Below are 25,467 nucleotides of genomic sequence, written 5' to 3' on the forward strand. Positions count from 1 at the left end.
ATTCATCAAGTAAAAAAACATGGCCTCAAAACAGATAGTCATGTAAACAAAATCAAGATGAGGTGTTCTCAAACAGAAATGGCTGTGGACCTGACTTTTTCTTTAGCTCTCTACAACGGCAGCTGTTGCTTCAGTCTGAAGTTATGTGACTGATTGTGTATATCACACGCATTCATTTTTTTTCTCCAGAACTCTGCACAACGCCCCTATCCTCTGCCGAAAGATCCCGAATCTAGCCTCGCCGAATCCGAAGGGAGACGAGGGGAGAGCCGCTGTTTCCAATTCACCATTGCTATAACAGCCATTTCATTCTGGTCATTTTCCTAGTTTTCATTATTTATACAATGACTGAGGCTGGATTCCGAACGACTTGACATGTCCGTGAAAGATTTGGGATTTGGGGATTTATCACCGCAAACAAGGATGTTTTTTCCAATCTCATTAAAGACCAAACAAGGCGGGTACATTTGTAAATATATAGGGCGCCTGCAGGCACGGTGTAGGCTACATATTTTCACATAGGATCTGTACTCTGTGAACAGAGAGTCCGCATATACATTTAGTTGGATATGCAAGAGGATGTGTTATCACTGAAAAGATAAAGACAGCTCCTTGCACTGGAGACTAGAATGGTCGAAAAAATGCGTCTCTGTTTTTGATGGAGAATCCAACAAGCAGAGCAAGATCAGTAGACCCTCAATAAAAGTGTATTGTGCTGTAGCCTAATAGGACCACCGTTATTTTCAGAATTTAGATGTATTTACCAGTGATAGGATCCAGTTGATGACATTCACCGAGATATACGTATTTGAAAACAGCAAACATTGTCAGCAATTGGAATTTACTCATTTGTCTATTCTGCCAGTGTGATGGGAATTTATTGGTGAACATTGGGAGAGCTTTATGGAAAACCTGAAGACATGACATGCACACGAAAAAAGAGGAAACGATACTTTTTGTTCTTTAAAACCTGTGTTTATTTAAGAAGTCTGCAAAAAGCGACATTATTTTTGCATTAAAAGATCTGGACGATTCTATGGAGGTGACAATACCCTGTATTAATTAATTCATCTATTCTTTATGTTTTCAGTAATTTGTCATTGTGGATTATATTTGGAATTGACGCTCGTTTTGTTGAACCCTCTATGCCATTTACTGTTGCTTTACTTGATCTTTGAATCCTTATAATGTGGACCGCAACAAGCTCCCCAAACGGCCTAGAATAAAACCGTAAGCCTTTGTCTCGAGGACAAGTATAATACATAAGGTAAGATTTCCTTTCATCTTCCTATGCCATTTTTTAGTTTCTGTGTTTTTGTAAGTACTCCTAGGCCTCACATTGCCTTGTTCTTTCCCTCAGGTACCTGGTTAATTATTGGAAACCCTTGTGAAACCCCTTTTTGTGCCTACAACATAGCCTATACTGTTATGATTCAGGCAGCCCCATGACGCATGCCACAGACAAACTGTAGGCTACGTGTAGGCCCTTATAATCTTCTTGTTATTATAGACACAGACACCACTGCAGATTTGAGTGGCCTTTATGTGATCTAGGCCCTATGGTAAATTACAACAGGGGACCGCATTATGGACACAGGCAGGGAGGGAGACAAGGATATATCAATCGGTGGCTGTATATTATTCACTGGGCGAATGTCCATTATGACAGCATCGATACAGATCATCTATCTATTTGCAAATGCGATGCAACTGGGGTGTTGGGGTACCGTCATCAGCCCTCTTTGAGCAACTATCATAAACATCAACAACTGTTTGTGAATTCTGACAGGATCTGAGCTGGTTGAACGCTTCAAATGACACAGCCTACAATATGCTGTAGGCCTATACGCAATTGTTCATGCATTTGGATTCAAACACGCGTCAAGCACAACACTAAACCTATTGCTCACAATTGTAATTAAATAGTATTTTCCCCAGCACCCGGATGCGTTTATTCATATTCTAATACCGTTGTTTATAATTGCATTCGGTCGGTTTTGAACAGTGTCAGAGTGATTCCGGAACCTTTGGTTGGTGAATTCCGCGTCGCCTCCTCCCACCGCGACCACGGCAGCGGTACTCGATTGCTGTTGCTATCCAGTTCTTGACAATAGCTCAGCTCTCTACCACCAACTAACTCCCATTTCTCCAGGCCCCTCCCTTCGTGATCCATAGCCTCTCGGTATTCCCATGAAGCTCATAGGATAAGGCCTAAATATCCCTATGCTGTATATTCATTTTGCAATCAAAATTATATACAAGTGAAGGTGTAATCTTCCCTCGTCAATGTCTTTGTTTTACTGTAGGCCTATTTTCCATCGTTTGAACACTTTTCCCAATCACCTGTTTATAGGAGGGGTGTTCTATCATTTGACACTTCACATGATGTAATTATGGTCACGTAGACACAGTATGTCTTCTATTTTAGCATTCACTACGGTTACATTTGTGAAATACTATAATTTACAACAGGCACTGTGGCACCTGATATATCACGTCAGTAGATAGAGCAACAATAGATAGATACAGTCGCGAAAGTCTACACACCCCTTGCACTGTCTTCAGACTTTGCTGCCTTAAAACGAAATCTCAAAAGTGAATACATTTGATTTTTCACCGTACCGATCTACACAACCTACTCCACATTTTCAAAATTAAAGGAAATTGTAAAAAAATAAAATAATAGTAATAATAGTTTTGAATAAGATTCTACCAACTTTGCACAACTCTTAGGGTAGGCAACATTTATCCATTGTTTTTGTCAAAATTGTTCAAGCTCAGTAAATTTGGGTGGGATTCATTGATGGACAGCAATATTCAAACCACAGCTTTTCAAGCCAATTAATGTCAGGACTGAAGCTGGACCACTCAGGAACACTGAACACCTTTTGGAAAACCATTCTGGTGTGTCCTTTGTAATTACCTTTGAATTATCCTGCAAAAAAATATATATATACCAGGCTTAGCTTGTCAGAAGACTGAGGCAGGTTTTCCAATAACTTTTTACCTGGGCTTTGCTCCTTTCAAAAGCATACCCATAATATGATGCTGCCACCACAATATTTGAAAACAGAGGGTTTCACTCTGTTGTGTTGTATTGGATTTGACCCAAGCCTGTAGTTTTTCATTTAGGGTAAAAAGTCAATTTCCTTGCTGTGTTGACTTGCAGTATTACTTAACGGCCTTGTTGGAAACAGAATGCATTATCGAGTTTGTCAGGCAAAAAAATATATATACTGAACAAAAATATGAACGCAACATGTAAAGTGTTGGTCCCATGTTTCATGAGCTGAAATAAAAGCTTATCTCTCTCAAATTTTGTGCACACATTTTTTTTACATCACTGTTAGTGAGCATTTCTCCTTTGCCAAGATAATCCATCCACCTGACAGGTGTGGCACATCAAGAAGCTGATTAAAAAGCATGATCATTACACAGGTGCACCTTATTCTGGGGACAATAAAAGGCCACTCTAAAATGTGCAGTTTTGTCACACAACACAATGCCATAGATGTCTCAAGTTTTGAGGGAGCATGCAATTGGCATGCTGACTGCAGGAATGTCCACCAGAGCTGTTGCCAGACAATTTAATGTTCATTTCTCTACCATAAGCCGCCTCCAACGTCGTTTTAGAAAAATTGGCAGTATGTCCAACTGCAGACCAGGACCTCCACATCAGCCTTTTTCACCTGTGGGATCGTCTGAGACCAGCCACCCGGACAGTTGATGAAACTAAGGAGTATTTATGTCTGTAATAAAGCCCCTTTGTGGGGAAAAACTCATTCTGATTGGCTGGGCCTGGCTCCCTAATGTGTGGGGCTGGCTCCCAAGTGGGTGGGCCTATGCCCCCCCAGACCACCCATGGCTGCGCCCCTGCCCAGTCATGTGAAATCCTTAGATTAGGGCCTAATGAATTTATTTCAATTTACTGATGTCCACATAAAATCGTTGCATGTTTGAAAAAGTGATTTGATGTTGCGTTTATATTATTATTACATATATATATATAGTACCAGTCAAAAGTTTGGACACACCTACTCATTCAAGTTTTTTTTTATTTTATTTTTTTATTTTCTACATTGTAGAATAATAGTGAAGACATCAAAACTATGAAATAACACATATGGAATCATGTAGTAACCAAAAAAGTGTTAAACAAATCAAAATATATTTTATATTCAAGATTCTTCAAATAGCCACCCTTTGACTTGATGACAGCTTTAAACAATCTTGGCATTCTCTCAACCAGCTTGTCACGACTGTCGGTGAGATGCGGTAAAAGAAGTCAGGCGCAGGACACAGAACTCTCGGACACGTACTTTAATCCGATAAGGATCCAAAAGAACACAGAAATAACTCCACGCAGGGAGGAAATAACCCGCTCACTAAAATGACAACCGTGAAGGGAAAAACAATCACACACAATGTCCTGATGAGAGACAGGGGTAATATAAGGGAAACAATTAAACATAATGACGAACAGGTGTAAACAATACAGACAAAACTAAACAAACACCGATAACATCGAACGGCAGCAGCTAGTACTCCGGGGACGACGAACGCCGAAGCCTGCCCGAGCAAGGAGGAGGAGCAGCCTCGGCAGAATCCGTGACACAGCTTCATGAGGTAGTCACCTGGAATGCATTTAAATTAACAGTTGTGCCTTGTTAAAAGTTAATTTGTGGAATTTCTTTCCTTCTTAATGCGTTTGAGCCAATCAGTTGTGTTGTGACAAGGTAAAAGACCAAGTCCATATTATGCCAAGACAGCTCAAATAAGCAAAGAGAAACGACAGTCCATCATTACTTTAAGACATGAAGGTCAGTCAATCCGGAAAATTTCAAGAACTTTGTGCAGTCGCAAAAACCATCAAGCGCTATGATGAAACTGGCTCTCATGAGGACCGCCACAGGAAAGGAAGACCCAGAGTTACCTCTGCTGCAGAGGATAAGTTCAATAGAGTTACCAGCCTCAGAAATTGGCAATTAACTGTACCTCAGATTGCAGCCCAAATAAATGCTTCACAGAGTTCAAGTAACATACACATCTCAACATCAACTGTTCAGTGGAGACTGCGTGAATCAAGCCTTCATGGTCGAATTGCTGCAAAGAAACCACTACTAAAGGACACCATTAAGAAGAAGAGACTTGCTTGGGCCAAGAAACACGAGCATTGGACATTAGACCGGTGGAAATCTGTCCTTTGGTCTGATGAGTCCAAATGTGAGATTTTTGGTTCCAACCACCGTGTCTTTGTGAGACGCAGAGTAGGTGAACGGATGATCTCCGAATGTGTGGTTCACACGTGAAGCATTGATGAGGAGGTGTGATGATGTGGGGGTGCTTTGCTGGTGACACTGTCTGTGATTTATTTAGAATTCAAGACACACTTAACCAGCATGGCTACCACAGCATTCTGCAGCGATACGCCATCCCATCTGGTTTGCGCTTAGTGGGACTATCATTTGTTTTTCAACAGGACAATGACCCAAAACACACCTCCAGGCTGTGTAAGGGCTATTTGACCAAGGAGAGTGATTGAGTGCTGCATCAGATGACCTGGCCTCCACAATCACCCGACCTCAACCTAATTGAGATGGTTTGGGATGAGTTGGACCGCAGAGTGAAGGAAAAGGAACTCCTTCAAGAATGTTGGAAAAGCATTCCTCATGAAGCTGGTTGAGAGAATGCCAAGACTGTGTAAAGCTGTCATCAAGGCAAAGGGTGGCTACTTTGAAGAATCTAAAATATATTTTGATTTGTTTAACACTTTTTTGGTTACTACATGATTCCATATGTGTTATTTCATCATTTTGATGTCTTCACTATTATTCTACAATGTAGAAAAAAGTCAAAATAAAGAAAAACCCTTTTGACTGGTACTGTATATAGATATGTGTGTATATGTGTAATTGTCCCTCTGAAAAATAAAACTCTTTCCCAGGTTTAGGTATTCCTGGGAAAGAGTTTTATTTTTCAGAGGGACAATTACACAAATTTGAATGCCAAAGACACACCAGAATGGCTTTCCAATGGGTGTTCATTGTTCCTGAATGGTCCAGTCTCAGTCCTGACTTAAATCTGCTTGAAAATCAGAGACAACATTTGAATATTGCTGTCTATCAATGACTCCCAACACAGTTTACTGAGCTTGAGCAATTTCGACAAAAACAATGGATATACAGTATGTTGCCCTAAGAGTTGTGCAATGTTGGTATAATCTTATTCACAATGTTTTATAGCTGTAATGGCTGCCAAATGTGCTTCCACCAAGTATTAACTCTGGGGTGTGAAGACATATGCAATCAAGACATCTTTGTTTTTTATTTTGTATTAATTTGAAAAATATTCCATAATTTTTCTTCCACATCAGTAGGAACAAAAATACAATTGTATACATTTTTAGATGTAATTTTAAGACAGCAAACAGACATTTTCAAGTCTTGCCATAGACTTTTAAGCCGATTTGAGTCTAAACTGTAACTAGGCCACTCAGGAACATTCAATGTCGTCTTGGTAAGCAACTCCAGTGTAGATTTGGCCTTGTGTTTTAGGTTATTGTCCTGCTGAAAGGTGAATATGTCTCCTGGTGTCTGTTGGAAAGCAGACTGAAACAACAAATTCACCTTTCAGCAGGACAATAACCTAAAACACAAGGTAAATATACATTGGAGTTGCTTACCAAGACGACATTGAATGTTCCTGAGTTGCCTAGTTACAGTTTTGACTCAAATCGGCTTAAAAGTCTATGCCATCTACCAATAGGTGCCCTTCTTTGCAAGGCATTGGAAAACCTCCCTGGTCTTTGTGGTTAAATATGTTTTTGTAATTCACTGCTCGACTGAAGGACCTTACAGATAATTGTATGTGTGGGGTACAGAGATGAGGTGGTCATTCAAAATCATGTTAAACACTATTATTGCACACAGAGTGAGTCCATGCAATTTACTATGTGACTTGTTAAGCACATTTTTACTCCTGAACTTATTTAGGCTTGCCATAACAAAGGGGTTGAATACTTACTGACTCAAGACATTTCAGCTTTTCATTTGTAATTTTTTTTTTTTTAATCTTAAAACATCATTCCACTTTGACATTATGGGGTATTGTATGTAGGCCAGTGACACAAAATCTATATTTAATCCATTTTAAATTCAGGCTGTAACACAACAAAATGTGGAAAAAGTCAAGGGGTGTGAATACTTTCTGAAGGCACTGTATGTATCTTCAAAATAGCATTCACAAATTTACATTTGTGGAATACTATAGATTACATTTTTTACATTTACATTTTTAGTCATTTATCAGACGCCCTTATCCAGAGCGACTTACAGGAGCAATTAGGGTTAAGTGCCTTGCTCAAGGGCACATCGACAGATTTTTCACCTAGTCGGCTCGGGGATTAGAACCAGCGACCTTTCGGTTACTGGCACAACGCTCTTACCCACTAAGCTACAACAGGCATTGAGTTAGATCAACAATAGCTATATATGTTGTTGAGTGTCACTTGTCTGTGTCAATAGCAGAAACGTACATTTGTTATAGCCTAATAATTGGTAAATTAATAGAGGAATTATTTGTTATAGTAGCCTACACTATTGGTGCCTCCCATTCAAGCACCACCATCATTGTAGGCCTATGTCCTATGATGTTTGAATGAATTAGGCTGTTCCAGAGCATTATAATGAGATACATAATCTATAATCCAAATTTAAGGCTCTGGGCTATTACATGTGACATGGACCTTTAGTGGCTAGAATATTAGAAAAGGCTGTAAGAAGGCCTACTGTTGTAAGGCGCAAACGAGCCTGGTGACACCATTTTCGAGACACAAATAAGTAGTGTATGGAAGAGAAATAGGTATATGAATAGATGATCAGATATATGCAGAAAGATATTTGTTTGATTTGAAGAATGGGGTAGGTCTAGTTAAGGTATCCTTTCATTAACTAGCAACACAAAACTGTGTCATTGCTTTGGTTTTGAAAAAAACAATCACAAGTCCGTGGAGTGTAATTCTCATGACTGATTTGGTGAGCATGTAAAAAAAAATACTGAAATATAACACAGCAATAAATTAAAACTAGATCCTTACATATGAGAATAACAAGAATGTAGGCCCCGATTTGTTTGAGTTTTTTGCCATATTGAAATTGGTTTAATGTACATTTAGCTAGGTATTTCAGTTCTTATTCATTAATAGTTGTGGCCAAATATATTGGCACCCTTGCACCTTTGTTAAATAATTCCCTAGTTCTTCTAAAATAAGTTGAATTTAAAAAATAAGAGGATAATACTGTGGGGTTGCTTTGCTGCCTCTCTGGTATTGGGGTCCTTGAATGTGCGCAAGGCATATTGATATCAGCAGATTATCAGGTGTTTGGAGTCCAATGAAGGCTGTGGTCTTCCAGCAGGACAACGAGCCCAAACACACATAAAAAGAGCACCCAGTAATGTTCAAAAAGAAATGCTGGACTGTTCTGGAGTGGCCAGCGAATAGTTCAGATCTGAATCACATCCAAAAACCTATGGCGAGATCTGAAAACAGCAGTTGGTGGAGGGCAGCCCTCAAATATTGAAGTAGAGCAGTTTGCTGCTGAAGAGCGGGCCAAATTGTCATCAGAAAGCTCATTGAAGGCTACAAGAAGCGTTCGTCTGCAGTTATCTTGGCCAAAGGCTGTGCAACCAAGTACTAGCTCCGGGATGCCAGTCATTCTGTCCTAGTCATTTGTCTGTATTTTCTAAATTAAAATTATAAACGTAGGTTTAAAAAAATTGAATTGATTCTGCAATGTTGAAAATCCAATAACAAGGTGTGGAGACAACGCTTTTTTTCTATTTAAACGTATTTTAGAAAAATAGGGAGCTATTTAAGAAAAGTGAAAGGGTGCCAATATATTTGACCGCAACTGTATCGGTATTACTATTCAATAATATGGGTGTTATTTTGAATGAAGGAGGACTGGGGTCACCAAGGAACACTGGGATATGAGAAACTGTGGTAGTACTTTATAATAACTAAGGTACAGTGCATTTGGAAAGTATTCAGACCCCTTCACCTTTTCCACATTTTATTACGTTACAGCCTTATCCTAAAATAGATTAAATAAATAAAAATCCTCATCAATCTATACACAATACCCCATAATGATAAAGCGAAAACAGGTTTTTAGAAATATTAGCAAATTTATTAAAACAAAAAAACAGAAATACCTTATTTACATAAGTATTCTGACCCTTTGCTATGAGACTCGAAATTAAGCTCAGGTGCATCCTATTTCCATTGATCATCCTTGAGATGTTTCTACAACTTGATTGGAATCCACCTGTGGTAAATTCAATTGATTGGACATGATTTGGAAAGGCACACACCTGTCTATATAAGGTCCCACAGTTGACAGTGCATCAGAGCAAAAACCAAACCGTGAGGACGAAGGAATTGTTTGTAGAGCTCCGAGACAGGATTGTGTCGAGGCACAGATCCGGGGAAATTCTGCAGCATTGAAGGTCCCCAAGAACACAGTGGCCTCCATCATTCATAAATGGAAGGAGTTTGGAACCACCAAGACTCTTACTAAAGTTAGCCGCCAGGCCAAACTGAGCAATCAGAGGAGAAGGGCCTTGGTCAGGGAGGTGACCAAGAACCCGATGGTCACTCTGACAGAGCACCAGAGTTCCTCTGTGGAGATGGGTAAACCTTCCAGAAGGACAACCATCTCTGCAGCACTCCACCAATCAGGCCTTTATGATAGAGTGGCCAGACGGAAGCCACTCCTCAGCAAAAAGCACATGACAGCCTGCTTGGAGTTTGCCAAAAGGCACCTAAAGACTCTCAGACCATGAGAAACAAGATTCTCTGGTCTGATGAAACCAAGATTGAACTCTTTGGCCTGAATGCCAAGCGTCACGTCTGGAGGAAACCTGGCACCATCCCTATGGTGAAGCATGGTGGTGGCAGCATCATGCTGTGGGGATTTCTTTCAGCAGCAGGGACTGGGAGATTAGTCAGGGTGGTGCTTGAAATCATTGTTCTTCCTCTGTTAACCATGGTTTACCTGCAAGGAAACATGTGCCGTCATCATTGCTTTGCACAAAAAGGGCTTCACAGGCAAGGATATTGCTGCTAGTAAGATTGCACCTAAATCAACCATTTATCGGATCATCAAGAACTTCAAGGAAAGAGGTTCAATTGTTGTGAAGAAGGCGTCAGGGCACCCAAGAAAGTCCAGCAAGCGCCAGGACCGTCTCCTAAAGTTGATTCAGCTGCGGGATCGGGGCACAACCAGTGCAGAGCTTGCTCAGGAATGGCAGCAGGCAGGTGTGAGTGCATCTGCATGCACAGTGAGGCGAAGACTTTTGGAGGATGGCCTGGTGCCAAGAAGGGCAGCAAAGAAGCCACTTCTCTCCAGGAAAAACATCAGGGACAGACTGATATTCTACAAAAGGTACAGGGATTGGACTGCTGAGGACTGGGGTAAAGTCATTTTCTCTGATGAATCCCCTTTCCGATTGTTTGGGGCATCCGGAAAACACCTTGTCCGGAGAAGACAAGGTGAGCGCTACCATCAGTCCTGTGTCATGTCAACAGTAAAGCATCCTGAGACCATTCATGTGTGGGGTTGCTTCTCAGCCAAGGGAGTGGGCTCACTCACAATTTTGCCTAAGAACACAGCGATGAATAAAGAATGGTACCAACACATCCTCCGAGAGCAACTTCTCCCAACCATCCAATAACAGTTTGGTGACGACCAATGCCTTTTCCAGCATGATGGAGCACCTTGCCATAAGGCAAAAGTGATAACTAAGTGGCTCGGGGAACAAAACATCGAAATGTTGGGTCCATGGCCAGGAAACTCCCCAGACCTTAATCCCATTGAGAACTTGTGGTCGATCCTCAAGAGGCGGGTGGACAAACAAAAACCCACAAATTCGGACAAACTCCAAGCATTGATTATGCAAGAATGGGCTGCCATCAGTCAGGATGTGGCCCAGAAGTTAATTGACAGCATGCCAGGGCGGATTGCAGAGGTCTTGAAAAAGAAGGGAAACACTGCAAATATTGACTCTTTGCATAAACTTAATGTAATTGTCAATAAAAGCCTTTGACACTTATGGAATGCTTGTAATTATACTTCAGTATACCATAGTAACATCTGACAAAAATATCTCATAACACTGAAGCAGCTAACATTGTGAAGACCAATACTTGTGTCATTCTCAAAACCTTTGACCACGACTGTACTGTGAGAACTAACTATGGGTGCCAAATTTCAGGCCGTAATATTCATTTGAAAATACTTACCAAGTATTTTACTGGTTATTCTGTCAAAGCAAATTTTGATACAACTATAAAAAAATAAAATACATTTCATAAATGGACGAAAGACACTGAACGTGGCACGCTATATTTGCTATTGTATTACAAGCCACAAGAAAATATAGACTAGAACTTAATTGTCCATCCATGGATGGAAATGTGTCTTTGGTATTTTCAGTGAACTATGAGCATGACACACCATACTCTACATAAACACATACAGGGGGCATAATAATAATAATAATAATAATAATAATAATAATAATAATAATAATAATAATAATAATAAATACATACAGCAGGCTTATACACATTCATACCTGACCTCTACCCGTATTGTACCTATGGAGACATGTGCAACGTGTACAGAGTAGCTAATACAACATGTTTCTGCTCTGATTCATATTCTGCACTAATAGCTGAACACAACTCAGTTCATCGTGTGTTACTTTCATTGGTTTTCTCATATGGTATGTGCTCCCCAGAAAAAAGAACCATCAGGATTCTCCACACAATCTTCTAGACATTTTGGGCCGATTTCACAGACAACGATTATGCCTAGTCCTGGACTAAAAAGCATGATCAATGGAGAATCTAGGACTAGGCTTAATCTGTGTCTGTGAAACAGACATTACGTTTAGTGTCAGTATGTCACTGCTGGAAGGACTGCGATGGTGGGTGTCTTTTTTGTTGCTGATCATATCTGAAACTTTCCAATGCCCCCACCATTCCGCACAACAGTTCTTACAGTCTTATACACACACTCACACACAAACGCGCGCACAGCATAAGGCAGAGTGGTCCTGTATCTTAGCAACAAGCTGCTGTAATTACTGTGACAGAAATACATTAGTATGCCTGCGCTGAAACAATGGGCCTGAGCCCTTCTCTCTGTTTGAGTCATACTCCATAATCATCACCTGTGCATTCCCCTGATCACTCCCGAAGCGTTCATCAATACAAATGAGGTTGGTGGCATGGTCAATACAGATTGACTCCCCTCACACACACTCATACATAAGTGCGCACACACACACGCACACACACCTACACATGCACACTACTGAGCTATCAGACATACTGTATATCTCAGGTGTCACTGTGCAATGCAACCTCTTGGAAATGCCTCATCAGTGGTCCCCAAAGTGACTGCACCTATGAGGCCACAGCAAGCAAATCCCATCTCAACTTCACAAGTGATTTGTTTTTCCTCCCGGATCTCCTTCACACACACAAACCCTCATACACACAGAGAACCCCCTCCCCACACACACACATACACAGAAAAAGGATATAAGGTGTTGTAGCCTAGCAACAAGCGAGGTAATTACCGTGACAGACTAGTTGCTGGCATGCCATGTAGCGTGTGGAGAAAACAGCTGATCTGATTCGTGCTGAGGGGGAAGGAGAAGATGTTCCACAGCATGCTACAGCAGATGCCTATGTGAGCCCTGTTTCACCCCTTGGAGAAACAATTGATTGATTCCGTGGGACAAATTATTTGTGTAATACTGAGGATGAAGTTTTCAGACTTGAACGTCTTTCTCCACTATTATGATAATAGTTTCTGTATTACGTTTGAAGATAGGGGCTTTAGTACAATGTATTCATGTTGTAAACAACAACAGGCAGAACTTTTTTTTGGGATAAGCCCAGATGGGATAGACTTAACTAATATTTCATCTTTATGTTTAAGCGATAACTCAAATAGAATAACATACATTATTATTACCATGTACTTCATCTGTAATTATAGGTAGTTACATGGTTGGAGAGAATGACCGTCTCTCACATTTCATACTCTTAACTAACTGCATGCTGGCCTAGCGTTATATTGACAGTTAGGTAATCACTGCTTATAATAACCACCACTTCCTAGAAATGTAGACATTTCTGATAAAAAAAAACAACTGCTGCTTTTTGCAGTTCAGCTAAGGTTAATTCTGGAATCATAAAAGCAATGTATTGTAATTTTAGAAAAGCCTCAAGTCACACACCTGAAGTCACACCTCTCATATTTAACCTTATACAGTATATTCCCTGCAAACGCTTACACTGTATTATCCCCCAGTCATGTCAGACCAGGATGCCCATCCAAACTTTTAATGCTTGCTGTTCTTACTTCCTGTTTACAGGAGCTGACTCTGTAAGAAGAAGAGGCACCGAGGGGTAGCGCAACAGGAAACGAGGGGCTCAGTGCAAAATGGGGCAATGCAGAGTGAAGCGCTCCGGTTCCATGTGAGCTCAAGAGGAGAGGCAACCACGAGGACGAACGAAAGGGCAGCTGGAGGAGGAGGAGGTGGCGGAGGAGGAGAGGGAGAAGGAAGAGGGGTGGATTTCAGGAGAAAAGAGGGCTTGACACGGGATCCAAAGGGATGGCCAATGGCAATGACAGCAGCGAGGGGCTCGGCGGTCCCCTGGCTGCAGTGGTGGCCACGACGGGAGGAATGGCAGTCGGGGGCCCGTCGTCGGCCGTGTCCACATACATCAAACTGGTCCTACTGGGTCTGATCATCTGCATCAGCCTGGTGGGGAACCTGGTGGTGTCGCTGTTGGTCCTCAGGGACCGGGCCCTGCACAAGGCCCCCTACTACTTCCTGTTGGACCTGTGCCTGGCTGACACCATCCGCTCAGCTGTCTGCTTCCCCTTCGTGCTGGTGTCCATCAAGAACGGCTCGGCCTGGACCTACAGCGTGCTCAGCTGCAAGGTGGTGGCCTTCATGGCTGTGCTCTTCTGCTTCCATGCTGCCTTCATGCTCTTTTGCATCAGCGTGACGCGTTACATGGCCATCGCCCACCACCGCTTCTACACCAAGCGCATGACCTTCTGGACGTGCGTGGCAGTGGTGTGCATGGTGTGGACGCTGTCAGTGGCAATGGCCTTCCCACCCGTCTTTGATGTGGGCACGTACAAGTTCATCCGCGAGGAGGACCAGTGCATCTTCGAGCACCGCTACTTCAAGGCTAATGACACACTGGGCTTTATGCTGATGCTGGCCGTGCTGATCCTGGCTACGCACGTGGTCTATATGAAGCTGCTGCTCTTCGAGTACAAGCACCGCAAGATGAAGCCCGTCCAGATGGTGCCAGCCATCAGCCAAAACTGGACCTTCCACGGGCCCGGGGCTACCGGCCAGGCGGCAGCCAACTGGATCGCGGGCTTCGGCCGGGGCCCCATGCCGCCCACCCTGCTGGGCATCCGGCAGAACTTGCACAACCAGAACCGGCGACTGCTGGGCATGGAGGAGTTCAAGGCGGAGAAGCAGCTCGGGAGGATGTTCTACATGATCACCCTGTTGTTCCTGGTACTGTGGTCGCCCTACATAGTGGCCTGCTATTGGCGGGTGTTTGTCAAGGCCTGCACCATACCGCACCGGTACCTCTCCACCACCGTATGGATGAGCTTTGCCCAGGCAGGGGTCAACCCCATCGTTTGTTTCTTCCTCAACAAGGACCTGAAGAAGGGTCTCCTGGCCCACCTGCCAGCCTGCTGTAGGACTAAACCTCATCTGCCCCGAGAGCCTTACTTCGTCATGTGATGGGGACGGTGGGCGGTCTTTACCTGGGGAGGGTGCGGAGGGGCGGTGGCAGGGATGTCTGTGAGTGGTTAGGATGGCATGAGGGACCATTTTAGTTGTTGTGGCCTTTGATTCAGTGCAAGATGCTTTAAAAGTGGTGGGTTCAATCGGGAACTGCTGAAGTGGTGAGAATTTCAGAATTTCATTTCACCTCCGTGTGATGTATCTAGGTTTCTCCTTGTCAGAGAAGCTTTTGAAACTCATTTGGGATGTTCTAAATTCTTCTTAAAAAGGCATGTGGTTGCGGCAGTGTAGAAACCATGAAACCAATTGTTGGTCTAAAATTATTATAGGAAGAATGTTTTATTTCATAATTCTATTATCAAACCAAAAACACCTTTGACCCCTGCGTATAGATTTGGCCTTATTTGAGATCAGTTACATTGCTAACTGACATAAAAAAAAAAAGCTTTTCCTTTTTTGGCCTTGGTCAGGAAACTAATTTAAGAGAGGGATTCCTTCTCCACACAGACAGAATACGAGACTAAACCAACAACTCAAACAGTCAATCTCAGATGCATGTTTGTATTCTAACTTTTAATGTGGCGAGGCCAAGATAATTATCCTTCTGGGCCTTCTATTGTGAAAGAGATTGAAGTGAGGGTGGCAACATTTCTGTAGGTTGTGGGGACAACCTGGTCGTTTTGCTCAGTCACTCCCTCGTCTGTTCTCTCTCAGACCAAAAATGTCAGATGGTCCTCTGACGATTTGCTAGTGAATGACTAATAGGAGAGTGTGCTAGCACTGCTTCCTTCATCTGCTTGAATCAAAGGCATCAGTAACACAGTCAAACAGAGAAATTATGAGTTTTGTACAAATAGCATACTCAGGCACTGTTGGCTTCATTTGGGATTTATTTGGGGTTTCTCAGATTAATTATTATGTTTATTTATTTGTCCATCTTGAAATATCTTGAAAAAATGTCTACATTCATTTCGATGCTTTGCACAACTAATACCCTTGAAAGAAAACTTGCAGGATTTAGTCGGCGGAAGTAGAAACTGACAAGAGGCTATCATGAAAAGACAACAAGAGTTAATATGGCACGGACATACGTTATGAACACCTGCTATTACATTCTAATTTGGTCTAACACTTCCAATGAATAAACTATGGGAAATGGGGAAAATGTTAAAAGAGCTGCCATCGAGAACAGTTGGATCTTGTGTTCATTAGCGTTTAACAAAAATGAGCAGATAATAATTGTGAAGTGTTAATAGGCAGACAGAATTATGAAGTACATGTTTAGCTGATATGTGTTATCCCTTTATTTCTGAGAATAACTTAAACAGACCAATGCCCCAATCAGTGACAAACTGAGAACTTGAGACCACTTTATAAAAGAAAAACAATGATAAATTGACAGAAAATGCTCTATGCTCTTGCTAAATTCCTTTTGCTGCATGTGGTATTGTTGCAGATGATTGAACCTTGGAAATCTCTTTTATAAATCTGAAATTGTTTAAAAAGACAGTTGATAGTAAATGTTCATAAAAGCTAAACCAGAATGTTTAGATCTTCAGATAGGATAAAGTTATTTATCTTTGATGACATCATCACTTCACATGAATGTCTTGGTAGAGAGGTAGGGGAAAATATGGCCAATTTATATTTTTGCACACATTTGAGAATTGATGATAAATCAATTGTTTTTTTCTTAACATGATTTAGACTTGAACCAGAATGCGAACCAAGTGTAGGCCGGGACACAGAGATTGTAATATCTTAAGTGAATGTCAAGCAGAGGTCTGGAATGTGATACTATCCCTTTGTGGGTACAAATGTACGTTTATTTTGGTTTTCTAAATGCTCTAATGTTGTCTGCAAACAATAACAACAACAAAAACGAACAATAACAATGAAAAAGCTACAGATAATTGAATTGTTATTTCTATTATCTGCATTATGGCCTTACTCTCTCGCTCTCTCTCAAAAAAAAGGTTTGTTTATAACCAATGCAAGAAAGAGTTGACAGCTGTATGCCTCTATGTGTTGAAGTAATAAACATCAAGGGATTATTCCAACTAATGGGGAAACACAACACTGTGTAATTAATTACTTTCGGAGGACACACCTCTCCTCCTCGCAATCTTAAAAAAAACTCCAGTCAAAAACTTTAACAAGGATTGTAATAAAGAAAAAACATTTGCTAAATTGTAACACAGGAGTGTGCAATTGTGTGTAAAGGACAGAGGAAACTTTAATCCAACACCGACAATTAATGGAATTAACAAAAGCCCTTCCTGGATTATTGTGGATTTATTTTTGTTGTTGTTTCTTCTCTTATCAGTCAGTGGGAGGGGAGGAGGTGAGGGAATGAGGCTGGTGTTGTGTATTGATCTATGAAAACAAGGATTTAAAAAATATGTGTTTTTTGGGGTTGGTTGGTGTTGGGGAGGAAAGGAGGGAAGGAGGGAGACCGGGAGTGATTTTTTGATAAGCAGAAATGCCTGACAGTGCTTTTTTAGTTGCTTCAGGCACACTATCTTTTGTAAATTATCTATGACCTCTGTACTATTTAACGTGTATTATATGGACAAACTTGGAATTGAGGGGGGGAAGGAAGGGTTTCCTGGTCATCATATTTATACCACGTGTGTGAGTGTTTCTGTATGCAAGTATGAATGTGCGTATGTTAGAGGCTAGAGGGATGAAAACAAAGGACATGTGGGAAATAGAATGGCCAGAAATGTTGCATTTTGAAATGTCACTCCTGCAAATGCTTATTCAGTCTTTTTCATCCTAAGCCTGTTCCTGACACAGAGAATTGAATGTGCTAAAACCAATGAGGTTCATTCAAAAACCTGAGGCGAGTGTCTTCTTAAACCATTCAACTGCAGAGCCTCAAGAGGTAGCCTATAAACATTTTTACACATGCAGTTCCTCTAAATTGGGCTACAGAGCCTTCTATCTCAATGCAGATTCTGTTCTTGCATACATATGTGAATATGAAGGGTGAAGTCGGTTTGAGATTGTGTCTTTATTTTATTTTTTATTTCACCTTTATTTAACCAGGTAAGCTTGGGGCGAGTGGTTCTACCCACACAGCTACTATGATTATTGCACTCTTATTAATTTCCAATGTGTCTCAGTGAAAGGAATAACATCATATAAAATAATTGTATATGTGATCTTGGCTTGGGGTGTAAATTTGAAATACACTGCATTATGTTGGTCATAGAACTAACATTCAAATTGTCTCTTCTGTAGAGTTTTGGCTTTGTAAAAGCCCAAAGCCAGTCATTAGCCAATTTGACATCTGAATGTCTTATTTAATAACTCACTGATTTTACAGTGTGGCTGTAGTTATTATGACCCAGTATGTGGACAGACAACATACATACTGATGTTCTGGATAAAATAAAATGACTGAAAAAGCTGTCTCCTCAGACACATGTGCAACCACAGTGTTATTATACATTAAATCTATGAAAAGAGACTCATGAGGATAGTCATGTACACTACCAGTCAAAAGTTTGGACACACCTACTCATTCAAGGGTTTTTATATATTTTTACTATTTTCTACATTGTAGAATAATAATGAAGACATCAAAACTATGAAATAACACATATGGAATCATGTAGTACACAAAAAAGTGTTAAACAAATCTAAGTATATTTTATATTTGAGAATCTTCGAAATAGCCACCTTTTGCCTTGATGACAGCTTTGCACACTCTTGGCATTCTCTCAACCAGCTTCACCTGGAATGCTTTTCCAACAGTCTTGAAGGAGTTCCCACATATGCTGAGCACTTGTTGGCTGCTTTTCCTTCACTCTGCGGTCCGACTCATCCCAAACCATCTCAATTGGGTTGAGTTCGGGGATTGTGGAGGCCAGGTCATCTGATGCAGCACTCCATCACTCTCTTTATTGGTAAAATAGCCCTTACACAGCCTGGAGGTGTGTTGGGTCATTGTCCTGTTGAAAAACAAATGATAGTCCCACTAAACCCAAACCAGATGGGATGGCGTATCGCTGCAGAATGCTGTGGTAGCCATGCTGGTTAAGTGTGCCTTGAATTCTAAATAACTCACAGACAGTGTCACCAGCAAAGCACCCCCACACCATAACACCTCCTCCTCCATGCTTTACGGTGGGAAATACACACGCAGAGATCACACTTTCACCCACACCGCGTCTCACAAAGACACAGCGGTTGGAACCAAAAATCTCAAATTTGGACTCCAGACCAAAGGACACATTTCCACCGGTCTAATGTCAATTTCTCGTGTTTCTTGGCCCAGCAGGTCTCTTCTTCTTATTGGTGTCCTTTAGTAGTGGTTTCTTTGCAGCAATTCGACCATGAAGGCGTGATTCATATAGTGTCCTCTGAACAGTTGATGTTGAGATGTGTCTGTTACTTGAACTCTGTGAAGCATTTATTTGGGCTGCAATTGCTGAGGCTGATAAATCTAATGAACTTATCCTCTGCAGCAGAGTTAACTCTGGGTCTTCCATTCCTGTGGCGGTCCTCATGAGAGCCAGTTTCATCATAGCGCTTGATGGTTTTTGCGACTGCACTTGAAGAAACTTCCAAAGTTCTTGACATTTTCTGGATTGACTGACCTTCATGTCTTAAAGCAATGATGGACTGTTGTTTCTCTTTGCTTATTTGAGCTGTTCTTGCCATAATATGGACTTGGTCTTTTACCAAATAGGGCTATCTTCTGTATACCCCCCACCCCTACCTTGTCACAACACAACTGATTGGCTCAAACACATTAAGAAGGAAAGAAATTCCACAAATTAGCTTTTAAGAAGGCAGACCTGTTAATTGAAATGCATTCCAGGTGACTACCTCATGAAGCTGGTTGAGAGAATGCCAAGCGTGTGCAAAGCTGTCATCAAGGCAAAGGGTGGCTATTTGAAGAATCTCAAATATAAAATATATTTTGATTTGTTTAACACTTTTTTGGTTACTACATGACTCCATATGTGTTATTTCATCGTTTTGATGTCTTCACTATTATTCTACAATGTAGAAAATAGTAAAACAAATAAAGAAAAACCCTGGAATGAGTAGGTGTGTCCAAACTTTTGACTAGTACTGTATGTCTCTGAATAGTGGAACAAATCCTGAATCTCAGAACTGAAATACTTTTGACTTTACCCTTTAAGCTGAACCACAAAATGTCAAAGCTCACACAAAAATCTGCAGTTGAATATCAAACTTAAAATAGCAGAGGTTTGAAGGATACCTTTGTAAATGTCTTTGGGCCCCTAAATATCATGGAAACAGCAAGTCAGAGGGTGTGGTTTCCATATATTTTCTGTACTATATAAAAAAAAACGTAAAAAAACTGGCTGAGCTGTTAAGCATGTCTCTGGCCATTTTTGATTTTTGTCGTTGGTTTTGTAATGAAAAATAAATTTCCTTTGAAACTATTGGCAGATTGCAATGACTAAATGTAACACAATCCTTACGTGCAGCAGATAAGGACACAATATCTAAAAGTTAGGAGCAAGTAATGAAGTTATTCTATGCTGTGAATGCAAACACAAGACACCCAAATTCACAACCAGTCGTCGAGACATGACTCCGGTTATAAAACATTGTCAGCTACAGGTAACTGCCAAAATAAAGGAAACACCAACATAAAGTGTCTTAATAGAGAGTTGGGCCACCACGAGCCAGAACAGCTTCAATGCAACTTGGCATAGATTCTACAAGTGTATAGAACTCCATTGGAGGGATGCGACACCATTCTTCCATGAGAAATTCCATAATTTGGGTGTTTTGTTGATGGTGGTGGAAAACGCTGTCTCAGGCGCTGCTCCAGAATCTCCCATAAGTGTTCAATTGGGTTGCAATCTGGTGACTGAGACAGCCATGGCATACGGTTTACATTGTTTTCATGCTCATCAAACCATTCAGTGACCACTCGTGCCCTGTGAATGGAGGCATCGCCATGGTTGCCAAAATAATGGCCTGCCCAGCATTTTTATACATGATTTTACTAGGCATGATGGGATGTTAACTGCTTAATTAACTCAGGAACCACACCTGTGTGGAAGCACCTGCTTTCCTTACACTTTGAATCCCTCATTTACTCAAGTGTTTCCTTTATTTTGGCAGTTACCTGTATGTTGCTCTTCACCTGGGGTATTATTGATAACATTTATTGTGTGTATTGCACTCACAATTGTTTTTAGCCCACGCAACAGAAAGAGGACATAACCCCGCCCCAAAATAATGATGTCACAAGGTTACAAGATACCATCTTGTACAGTGAATTAATTTAAAGGCAGTAAAGATACTGTCTTCCTTTTTCATGCCTTGTTATCCATCTTCATAAGGTCACCAAGTTGCAAAGAGTTTAGCCCCACTTGTGGGTAGAAAGAGGCTCATGATCAACTTGCAGAACCGTAACATTACTATATGCTATGTTTCAACTTGTGATGCAATCTTTCCTTTATACTAACTTTCAGCATCAAACTTGCAAAGCTTCCCCTCGAACATATAGTGAACAAAAATATAAAAAAGAAACATGTGAAGTGTTGGTCCCAGGTATCATGAGCTGAAATAAAAGATCCCAGAAATGTTCCATATGCACAAAAACGTATTTCTCTCAATTTTTTGCACAAATTTGTTTACATCCCTGTTAGTGAGCATTTCTCCTCTGCCAAGATAATCCATCCACCTGACAGGTGTGGCATATCAAGAAGCTGATTAAATAGCATGTTCATTACACAGGTGCCCCTTGTGATGAGGACAATAAAAGGCCACTCTAAAATGTGCAGTTTTTTCACACAACACAATGTCACAGATGTCTCAAGTCTTGAGGGAGCGTGCAATTGGCATGTTGACTGCAGGAATGTCCACCAGAGCTATTGCCAGAGAATGTAATGTTCATTTCTCTACCATAAGCCGACCTCCAACGTCGTTTTAGAGAATTTGGCAGTACATCCAAATGGCTCAGAACCGCAGACCACGTGTAATCATGCCAACCCAGGACCTCCACTTCCGGCTTCTTCACCTGTGGGATCGTCTGAGACCAGCCACCCAGACAGCTGATGAAACTGTGGGTTTGCACAACCGAAGAAACAGTCTCAGGTAAGCTCATCTGCATGCTCGTCGTCCTCACCAGGGTCTTGACCTGACTGCAGTTCGGCCTCGTAAGCGACTTCAGTGGGAAAATGCTCACCTTTAATGGCCACTGGCACGCTGGAGAAGTGTGCTCTTCATGGATGAATCCTGGTTTCAACTGTACCGGGCAGATGGCAGACAGCGTGTATGGCATAGTGTGGGCGAGCGGTTTGCTGATGTCAACGTTGTGAACAGAGTGCCCCATGGTGTTGGTGGGGTTATGGTACGGGCAGGCATAAGCTTCAGACAACGAACACAATTGCATTTTAGCAATGGCAATTTAAATACACGAGATCCTGAGGCCCATTGTCATGCCATTCATCCGCCGCCATCACCTCATGTTTCAGCATGATAATGCATGGCCCCATGTCGCAAGGATCTGTACACAATTCCTGGAAGCTGAAAATGTCCCAGTTCTTCCATGGCCAGCATACATTTACATTTTAGTCATTTAGCAGACGCTCTTATCCAGAGCGACTTACAGGAACAATTGGGGTTAAGTGCCTTGCTCAAGGGCACATCGACAGATTTTTCACCTAGTCAGCTCGGGGATTAGAACCAGCGATCTTTCGGTTACAGGCACAACGCTCTTAACCACTAAGCTACATGCCGCCCCATACTCACCAGACATGTCACCCATTGAGCACGTTTGGGATGCTCTGGATCGACACCGTGTTCCAGTTCCCGCCAATATACAGCAACTTCGCACAGCCATTTTAGAGGAGTGGGACAACATTCCACGGGCCACAATCAACAGCCTGATCAAATCTATGTGAAGGAGATGTGCATGAGGCAAATGGTGGTCACACCACATACTGACTGGTTTTCTGATCCACAGCCCTAACTATTTTTAAGGTATCTGTGACCATCAGATCCATATCTGTATTCCCAATCATGTGAAATCCATAGATTAGGGCCTATTTATTTCAATTGACTGATTTCCTTATATGAACTGTAACTCAGTAAAATCTTTAATTGTTGCACGTTGCGTTTATATTTGTTCAGTGTATTTTAATTTGATGCTATCCCACATGCTGTAGGTGAAATCGTCATACCTGTACATAGAAATACATATTTTCTTCAATATGACCAAAGTATAAAAAACATGAAGATCTTTCTAAATAGTTCTTTAGAGAACTGTATATCCTCAGCAACCTGAAAACAACGCTCTAGTCAGCCTATTCATATAATAAAATCCCTGTTCTCACACATGGCCGTTCCACACTGGGGCCATCTGGGTGCTTTGGCTTATGCTCCATTTCCTTAGCCTCGTGTTTCTTTGCCTGTGCTTAGCATATCTGATCCTCCAGAAATCCAGCAAATTCAATAAGGGTCCCAGCACACACCTAACCTACCCTAGCGCGACCACCCATCGGTCCCCTGCTGCCCCGGGCTCTGGTGCTCCTGCACACCATCTGACCTCCTAAGGAAAGCTAATGCTAACCAGAGCCAATTGCCTGACCATAGGATTCAGAGCACGGAGATAGTATGATAATAATAATAATAATAATAATAATAATATGCCATTTAGCAGACACTTTTATCCAAAGCGACTTACAGTCATACGTGCATACATTTTTGTGTATGGGTGGTCCCGGGGATCGAATCCACTACCCTGGCGTTACAAGTGCTGTGCTCTACCAGCTGAGCTATGATAGTCCCTGATTGCTAACTAACAGGGAGCTGCCTCCTGACTCTTAACGTGTCAATAGAAAAATGGCGTGTTTTGGTACCATTGCATTGACATGGGGGGGCTGTGCTGTGTTCACTAATGCCAGTTACTGCCTATGCAGCCATGACTAAAGAGCTCCAGTACATATCCTTGAGCCAAGAGCGGAGGCAGCTGTGGCCTGGTGATTTCATCTGAGCGAGTGGGAGGTGAGAACAGGCAGAGTGGAGGGGACAAGGACAGAGAGAGTGTCGTGTGTGTGGGTAACAGAGGGACAAGCATTACTCTTTACTGAAAGACTGGGATGAAAGATAATACAGGTATTACTGTCTAAATGTCTACCCAGAGACATGTCATATTTTTGCCATTTGAGCTTTTGCAAATACTTACACTGCATTTACACAGGCAGCCCAATTCTGATATTTTGCCCAATTATTGGCTAAATAGCTGATCTGATTGATCAAAAGACCAATTAGTGAAAAGAATATCAGCATTGGACTGTTTGTTTAAACGCAGCCATAATGTCAGGACAAGTATAAACGGAAGGTGTACATAGGAATGCAGTTGCACCATCTAGTGGTGTTGTAGTTGTACCGGTACTCAAATTAATTTTTGTAAAACTACATTTTATATCAGGTACATTTACATAACATTGTTAGTGATGCATCATTAAAAAAATATTTTCCAGAAGAATAAATCTGATTAAAACATTTATTTACAATGTTTTTGCTGGTAGTATATATTTTAACAATGTAAATCTTTTAAGGTTATGTGAATAAAAAAAGTACTTTAAATGACTAAGGAAAAAACGGAGAACAGTGTTGTTTACGTTGGCCATCACAGAGCTACATGAACAGTAAAAATGACTTTTCAACTACACAAAGGACATTTCCCACCTGCTTCACACAAAAATAGGTTAAAGCATGGAGAGCGGTTTCATGGTAGTGCTTGCTTGCCGTGAATTCATATTGCAGCTCACAAAGAACCAATTGCAAGACAACAAAATGGGAGCGTCAGAGCAGAATCATTCACATGTAAGAAAAAGTAGGCAGATTGAAAACCAATAAGCACCGGGACAGTTTGGGGGTAAACTAATTCATACAGATTATTTTAGGACAAGAATATACAGCACTACTTGCAAGTGTGGAAAAATTGCACTTACCGTTAATTGTTTTCTCTACGGCCATTGAAAGTATATCAGTATAAAAGTACACCTTTTACAGCTCAATGGCTGTGTTTACACAGGCAGCCTAATTCTGATCTTTTGCCCAATTATCAGCTGACCTTATTGGCCAAAAGACCAATAAGTGGGAAAAGATCAGAATTTGTCTTATTGTGTAAACGCAGCCTACAAACTTTTGAATTCTCAAACATTGAGAAAATTGACAGACTGACAACAGTGCACTACAGACATACACTGAGTGTACAAAATATTAAGAACATTTATAATATTGAGTTGCACCCCTCCTTCTGCCCTCATAACAGACTCAATTCGTTGGGGCATGGACTCCACAAGGTGTCGAAAACGTTCCACAGGGATGTTGACTCCAATGCTTCATACAGTTGTGTAAAGTTGGCTGGATGTCCTTTGGGTGGTGGAGCATTATTGATACACAGAGTTAACGGTTGAGCTTGAAAAACCCAGCAGTGTTGCAGTTCTTGACACAAAAAAGTGCGCCTGGCACCTACTACCATACCCCGTGTTCAACGGCACTTAAATATTTTGTCTTGCCCATTCACCCTCTGAATGGCACACAAACACAATCCATGTCTCAATTCTTCTTCTTTAACCAGTCTCCTCCCCTTCATCT

At 41.4% G+C, this 25,467-nt stretch overlaps 1 protein-coding gene across 1 annotated transcript; it reads left to right on the forward strand.

Moving 5' to 3' along the window:
• Window positions 1-243: 243 nt before the first annotated feature.
• On the forward strand, window positions 244-18,395 carry LOC121538208 (probable G-protein coupled receptor 173). The gene is made up of 2 exons (XM_041846026.1): window positions 244-1,267; window positions 13,453-18,395. The coding sequence occupies exon 2, from the start codon at window positions 13,693-13,695 to the stop codon at window positions 14,854-14,856; it is 1,164 nt and encodes a 387-aa protein (XP_041701960.1). The 5' UTR covers window positions 244-1,267; window positions 13,453-13,692; the 3' UTR covers window positions 14,857-18,395.
• The last annotated feature ends 7,072 nt before the right edge of the window (window positions 18,396-25,467 follow it).

The sequence above is a fragment of the Coregonus clupeaformis genome, chromosome 24 (genome assembly GCF_020615455.1).
Source record: "Coregonus clupeaformis isolate EN_2021a chromosome 24, ASM2061545v1, whole genome shotgun sequence".
In the NCBI taxonomy this organism is placed as follows: Eukaryota; Metazoa; Chordata; class Actinopteri; order Salmoniformes; family Salmonidae; genus Coregonus; species Coregonus clupeaformis.